Here is a 7,550-nt window from a genome sequence, read left to right as displayed (position 1 = left end):
TCCTTGGCTATTGGCCATTGTCACTGGGAATTATGGGAGTTAACAGCTGGAGGGCCCAAGTTGAGCAGGCCTGCTCTAGTACCATTAAATGACTTGCATCGTCCACAATTTACAAAACCTTTAAAAAAATAATTTAGGATGATGTTCTGTTGTGGCACATAGGTTCTCTCTCTCTCTCTCTCTCTCTCTCTCTCTCTCTCTCTCTCTCTCTTTCAATTTTTCAATGCTTTTTGTTACCACTATTCAGCCTCATTTAAGATTTCTTTACTTCATGAGCTGAGCTTCAGTGTGTGGGGGGGCATTTTAAAATCTCGTCTCTGGGCCCACTCCAACCTTGCTACACCCCTGAACTAGTACATTTCAGTGGGCTTTCCTTGTCATTCTTCTTAGGATGTCCTGACACTAATCCACTATAGGACTTGCATGCTGCTGGTCCCAGGTTCAATCCCTCCCTGGCAGCATCTCCAGGAAGGGCTGGGAAAGACTCCTGCTTGAACCATGAAGAGCTACTGCCAGTCAGTGTAGTAGACAATGCTAAGCTAGATGGACCAGGGGTCCGACTCAGTATCAGGCAGCTTTCTATGTTCCTAAGACAGGAAGGATGGTGATAAACAGTTGGAATAGCAAGAGCACCACATTATTTCCATGTAGAAGGCCAGTACCGAGACAGTTGTGTGATTGTGATTCAGGTATGAGAATCCTCAGGTGTTTCTTTGGTATTCATTCATTCATTGCAAGATACTCTACATGGGGCTGCCCTCTTAAGAAATGGCTGGAAACTGCGATTGGTGTGGTGGAGTGTTGCAGCCAGGTTGCTGTAGGTGGCTAACCTTTCCCAGTGTGGCTTCCTGAGGTGGCTCCATTGAAGAAGAGCATTATATTCATTGACTAGAAGTGGAGTTGAAGTGGAGTCAGCAGGAAATGTCTGGCAGTGGGGAGACAAATAGGGATGTTTGGTCAGGGTCTGGATTCTAGAGGAGCCTGGACTACTCACTAAACTTTGCTCATGGTTATTGGTCATTTTTACAACATCTAACATAATCCAGCTTTTGCATGACTTGAATTTTTGAGCTGCACAAATGTTATTTTAGAACTACTTAAAAAAAAGAAAGAAAGAAACACCTGCATATTTTGTGGCTGGTTGCACACGGCACAGAGAAAAGGCCTGCTAGCGATAGCATCACCATAGCAATGGCAACTATCCCTTCAGCCCACTGCTTGCTACACTGTTCCTTTCTCTGAGATTATCTAGGGGTTAAATCAACAGAGTTTGGAATCCTAGAGGGGCCCAAGAGCAGTGCATCCAGCTGGCCACCTTCCTGTTCCGCCTCCCCCCCCCCCTTTCAGTGGTGGGAATTTGCTTTTTTGGAGTGCTCAGGAGTCTTTGCTGATGCTGAGGGAACTTGCTGCCCATTTCTTGAAGGAGATCAATGCAGAAACAGTGTGGAGCTGCAGGTGAGTCAAAGCAGTAAGAAGGGAGAGAAGACCTGGCTTCAGGAGAAAGAACAACCCACAGTGACCTAATCCAGAGGAGCAGCTCAGTTAGCCTGTAGCAGGCAGACAAAGAAGACCTTTGTGACACCTATGAAGCTGCTCTCTCCTTAATCGAATCCTTGGCTCCATCTAGCTCCTTGTTTTCTACACGGATTGGCAGCTGCTCTCCAGAGTTTCAGACAGGTGTCTTTCCCAGTCCTATCTGGAGATGCTACCAAGAGCTGGACCTTGGACCTTTTGCATGCAAAACATGTGCTCCCTCTGATGAACATAGGATGCTGCTCTATACTGAGTCAGACCCTTGGTCCATGAAGCTCAGTATTGTCTACACTAACTGGCAGCAGCTGCCCATGGTTCCAGAAAGGAGTCTTTCCCTGTCCTACCGGGAGCTACCTGGGACTGAAATGAGGATATTCTTCGTGGAAAGAAGATGCACTTCCACCTAGCTATGGTCCTCCCTGCCTCCCACCCCCCAATAATATAAGGAGGAGTCACATGGGAAGCTGCTCGGCATTGAGCCATCTAGCTCGGTATTGCCTACGCTGACCCGGCAAGCAGCACTCCAGGTCTTTCCCAGCCCTACCTGGAGATGCCAGGGACTGAATGTAGGACTTTCTGCATGCAGTGCAGTGCCTGCAACACTGAACAATAGATGCTCCTGATGACCTTGTCAAGCTGCCTGACACTGAGTCAGACCCTTGGTCCAGCTAGCTCAGTTTGTTGACACTGACTGGCAGCAGCTCTCAAGGGATTTCCCCTTGCCGAGCCTTTTCTTGAAGCTGGTAAGGAATGAACCCAGGACCTTCTGCATCTGCATGCAAAGCAGTGCTTGCAAGCAGCTGCTTCTCCTCTGAACTACAGCCCCATCCCCATAAAGCAGTGAAAGGACTGAATAGCCCGTTGATGGTGGCATAACAAGCTTTTCTAGGCAACAGCCTATTGTATAGGAAACAGGTAAGGTAGATGCTGGTAATGAGAGTTAACGTTTGCCAAACTGCTTTGCACCCACAATAATACTCATGACATACAGTACCTGTATGGTACTGCCCCCCACCCACCCCCCACTAACTGGCCAAACAGGCACCTTTTGAGTGGCAGCTCTCCTATATTTAGTAAAGAGAGAGCAACTGTCCCTCTTCAGCCCAGCATAGCATCCCTCTCTCCCAGGTGCTGTTGATGGTGTTGTGTGTGTGTGCGCGCACACAGACACGCGCAAATGGATTGCGAGCCCTTTTGGGACAGAGAACTATCTTTCTATTGCTATGTAAATTGTTCTGATAACTTTTTGTTGTTGAAAAGTGATTTATAAATCATTCTAAATAGTGATGATTTTATTTATTTATTGTTAAATGTATATACCACCACGTCATTAAAAAGTATCCCAAGGCAACCAGCTTAATCATCATCATCATCATCTTCTTCTTCTTCTTCTTCTTCTTCTTTGCACTGTAGGTGGGAGCATAACTGGGGTGGGTGAGCTTGGCTAAGGGATTTTGCCACTGGGCCATTTTGGACAATACTGTGTTTGCTGGCCCATTGACATGTGATAAGAGCATGTGTGTGCCCCGCCCCCCGCCGGCACACTGGGCACCTTTCCCTGTGTGGAGGTGCGGTTTGTCTGAACTGCTTCTCTACATGTTCTGCAATATTTACAGTTCACACAAACCATTTGGGTACAAATCCCATAGTGTGGCTTGAGGGCATTCTGTTTCTATAACATGTTTAGGGGTGGGTTGTTGAATATTGTTTTACCACCTTTTTTTACTACTTTTAGGCTCAGTATTCATATTTCTGTCATTGTTTGAATATGCTGGAGCCCTATATTTCCTACCATTGTGAAAAAACGATTAAAAAAAAATTCTGTTCTTTGCTCCAGGTGACCAAGTACAGAACAACAAAGAAGAAAACCATCAGCCAGAAAGGTGTGAGCAAGAGAACTCTGATAGATTAGCATCCAAAAAAAGACAAAGGGAGATTTTTTCCATGTCCTGGGTGGGAAGAGATGCCAGGAAATCCACAGGGCCGAGAGGAACATCCCGAGAAGGCGACAGAAGAAGCTCTTCTTCCCAAAGAAGGTGATAGCAGCTTAAATGAAAGTACCTTCCAAGAGGAACTTCTTGGGAGTAAGGTAGACAGCACAGGTGCTGACTTTGGAGAGGCCAGTGACGTGCCAGCAGAGGGAAATCCTTATCAATGCTCACATTGTTGGGAAACATTTCCCCAGAGACTCCACTTGGTCGCACATGAGAAAACCCACATTGGAGATAAACCATACAAATGCGCAGATTGTGGGAAAAGCTTTAGCAATAGTTATGAGTTTCTTGATCATATAAGGGTGCATACAGCAGAGAAACCATATACATGTTCTGACTGTGGCCAAAGCTTCCATTTGAAATCCAACCTTACTGCCCATAAGAGAATCCACACAGCAGAGAACCCCTATGGATGCTCCGAATGCGGGCAGAGCTTCAGTAAGAAGTCTCACCTGGTGACGCACGAGAGGACCCACACTGGAGAGAAACCATATCAGTGCACCGACTGTGGGAAGAGCTTTAGCCAGAAAGGAAACCTTGTTTCTCACATGCGGATTCACACTGGGGAGAAGCCCTACAAATGCTCCCAGTGCGGCAAAAGCTTTTCTCACTGCACTTCCCTGATGATGCACGTGAGAACCCACACGGGAGAAAAGCCATACAGGTGCTCAGTCTGTAGCAAAAGTTTTGTAAATAAGGGAAACCTGGTCTCACATGTGAGAACCCACACAGGAGAAAAACCGTACGAATGTACCGATTGTGGGAAGAGCTTTAGCACCAGCTTTCAGTTTATAGAACATAAGCGCTTACACACAGGGGAGAAACCATATACATGCTCCGACTGTGGCCAAAGCTTCAATTCGAAATCCAACCTTATTACACATAAGAGAACCCACACCGGGGAGAAACCCTACCAGTGCAGCGTCTGTGGGAAAGGCTTCCGGGTTAAATCGTCCCTAACTAAACACATGAGAACCCACACAGGAGAAAAACCTTACAAATGTTCTGAGTGTGGGAAAAGCTTCAATACTAGCTCTCTGCTCGTCAATCATAAGAGGGTTCATACTGGAGAGAAACCATACAAATGCTCAGGCTGTGGGAAAAGCTTCCGCCAGAAAGGGAACCTCGTTTCTCACATGAGAATCCACACCGGGGAGAAACCATATCAGTGCTCCGTGTGCGACAAAAGCTTCATTGATAAAAAGTCCCTTGTTAAACACAACAGAACGCACACAGGGGAGAAAGCCTTTGAATGCTTGGATGCAGGACAAAGTTTCAGATACAGCCCAATGCTTACGTAGTGCATCAGAATGTGCACAGGAAATCTTTGGGGTGTGAGAAAAGATGCCATCCTTGCACTAAATTCTTTGTATGCATCAGAAGATTCACACAGAGATGCAAATTGTAGATAGTTGGATTTTAGGCAAGAATGAGAAGCCTATTCTACTTCTTGAGATTGGAAAAACTTGGATTAGCTTTGATGGTTGAGGAATGCATAGTGCTTATGTCTAGAAAGATCCACACCATAGTCAGAGTGCTCATTCCCACAACTGAAAACTGTGTTCTATTCAGGGTTGGGAGTTGTGTGTGCTCCCAGTTTTTGGTTGTGTGAAAGCAAGGTAGGAGGAAAACCTGGGTAGAAGTGATTGTGTGGAAGCAAAGTAGGAGGAAAAGCTACCTAGGTTTTCCTCTGCCTTGCTTCCACACAATCACTTCTGCCCAGGTTTTCCTCTTACCTTGCTTCCACACATCCAAATATTTGAGCACACACAGCTCCCAAACCCGGATAGAACACAATTTTTGATTGTGGAAATGACCTCAGAGTCTTGAAATAGCTTGTCTTTGGACCAGATGTTCCATGCCAGCTTCTAGCACACTAGTGGTCAGAAAACTTGATGAGGCCCAAACTAGATTTTACACAAAAGGTGCACCCAGTGTCAAAACAGCGGCTATACACTCCTCTGTCTATTAGGACTTGCCCATCTTCTGAAGGGCCACCTTTCTACAGGTGGCATCACACATTATGCGGCAAGTATGGTTGCCATGAACCACCGGTTCTTGAAGCATGCACGGGAGCCCGACTTCCAGTGTCGGGAGGACTATGCCAGTATTGGGTATGTCATTTGAACCCTCCAATGGCTGTATATTCTACCCTAGTTACTATTCTGAACTCATCATCTGTAACCTACATATGAAGTCGGATACCAATGTTGGGTTCAGGACTGTAAGTAGGGTAGAATATGCAAACACTGGCAGGTTTGGATGACATGTCCAGTGTTGACATAGTCCTTCCAAAACCAAAGGTTGGGCTCCCGCACGTGCTCCAGGAGCCAGTGGTTGGTGACAGCCATACCTGCCACGTTACAGTGACACCACTCATTGTATCCTCACAACCCCTCTCCACATTGGGGGCTGCCCATGATGAGAATCAGAGAAAAGCCAGAATATGATGATGACACCACACAAAGCATGTCCCATTGCATGTAAGAGGAGAGGAGACAGGAGCTAGCTGTTTCACTGCTGTTTCCAGCATCGTTCAAGATGATGTCTCATTTTTCACCCAAAAGTTGCTTTAGTTCATTCATCCTTTTCTTCTTTTAAACACCGTGTTGGAAACCTCGGGTGAGTCACAGGCATGAGCGGTTCTGAAATGTAATGACAGGCATTTGAAATGTTTCTTCAGCAGCTTTTGCACATGGTTGGTACCCAAGATTGGGATGGCATTTCTTCAACAGAACATTGCTCATACTTAAGAATATGAAATATTTTTCTACCTTTTTTGCTCACTCTTGATTTTCAAAAATAACTTTAGAACCCACTGCATTACAATGGAGTGGAATATTTGACTGTAGCATGTCCCCCCCCCCAAAAAAACAAACCCAAACGTTCGACATACCTTGCTTTTAACATACTTATCATTCCCAAGTGAGTGGGGCTGGCTAGAAATTTAAAATGTATTGGTACATAGAATTTAAATGTAATGTCTACATATGGATTAAACTGTAGATTTGATGTTAAAATAGCCTGTATTCCGCATTACAACCTACTTTTCAAGAGAATGTGTCCTAACAGCTATCTGTTTTCCACGTGTAGACAAATTGGGAATTCTTGCTGCTATCTCACTTGATGGTTCTGGAGGATCACTCCGTGGGGTGCAGAAGATCTGGGCTCAGGATCACCCACATTTGAGTGAAGGGATGTTTGGTTTGTGTTGTTTATTTTTACCCTGCCCTCCAGAGGTCAAGGCTCTTAGAGCGGCTTCCATAAAACCAATCAATAGCAAATTGTCACCACAATTAGGAGAGGAGAGCTGGTCTTGTGGTAGCAAGCATGACTTGTCCCCTTAGCTAAGCAGGGTCCACCCTGGTTGCATATGAAAGGGAGACTAGGTGTGAGCACTATAAGATATTCCCCTCAGGGGATGGAGCAGCTCTGGGAAGAGCATCTAGGTTCCAAGTTCCCTCCCTGGCAGCATCTCCAAGATAGGGCCGAGAGAGATTCCTGCCTGCAACTTTGGAGAAGCCGCTGCCAGCCTGTGAAGACAAAAAACTGAGCTAGATAGACCAATGGTCTGACTCAGTATATGGCAGCTTCCTATGTTCCTATAATGTGAGTTGGGAGGGGCCAGTTCCAGCTGACACAGGTAGATAGGAAGTTGTCTTCTACTCGGTCAGACTATTGGTCCATTTAACTCAGTATTGTCTCCTCTGATTGAGAATAGTTTTGCAGGGTTTCAGGCTGGGATCTTGTCCAGTCCTATCTCCACCTTGAAAAGCAGTGGAGGTGGTGATGGTGACTCTGCGCCTCTGGTTTTTCCTTCTCTTCCTCTTCACTGGCTGTTATTATTATCACAAATATGTAGATTGAATTTCCCCATTAAGGACATGGAGACTTAGCAAGTTGGCTGAGCCAGTTGCCATCAGCTAATATAAAGAAGAAAAAGCACTTTTATGCATGCACTGGACGGTCCCCCAGCCCTCAGGAGTGGTGGGGAGTGATGCAAATGGGGTGCAGAATGAAAGG

At 45.8% G+C, this 7,550-nt stretch overlaps 1 protein-coding gene across 3 annotated transcripts in view; it reads left to right on the top strand.

The window, feature by feature from the left end:
* Nucleotides 1–6,547, top strand: part of LOC128343108 (zinc finger protein OZF-like) — a 39,549-nt gene extending 33,002 nt beyond the window's left edge. The window contains exons 1-2 of one of the 3 annotated variants that reach the window (XM_053291631.1): nt 1,321–1,455; nt 3,371–6,547. In XM_053291631.1, the coding sequence (XP_053147606.1) occupies nt 3,497–4,828 (1,332 nt within the window). In that variant the 5' untranslated portion in view covers nt 1,321–1,455; nt 3,371–3,496 and the 3' untranslated portion in view covers nt 4,829–6,547. Of the gene's footprint in view, nt 1–1,320; nt 2,449–3,370 lie in introns of those variants that run through there. The other 2 variants (XM_053291630.1, XM_053291632.1) reach the window with 2 other exon arrangements.
* The last annotated feature ends 1,003 nt before the right edge of the window (nt 6,548–7,550 follow it).

The sequence above is a fragment of the Hemicordylus capensis genome, chromosome 2 (assembly GCF_027244095.1).
Source record: "Hemicordylus capensis ecotype Gifberg chromosome 2, rHemCap1.1.pri, whole genome shotgun sequence".
In the NCBI taxonomy this organism is placed as follows: domain Eukaryota; kingdom Metazoa; phylum Chordata; class Lepidosauria; order Squamata; family Cordylidae; genus Hemicordylus; species Hemicordylus capensis.
This window is presented reverse-complemented; position numbering and strand designations above follow the sequence as displayed.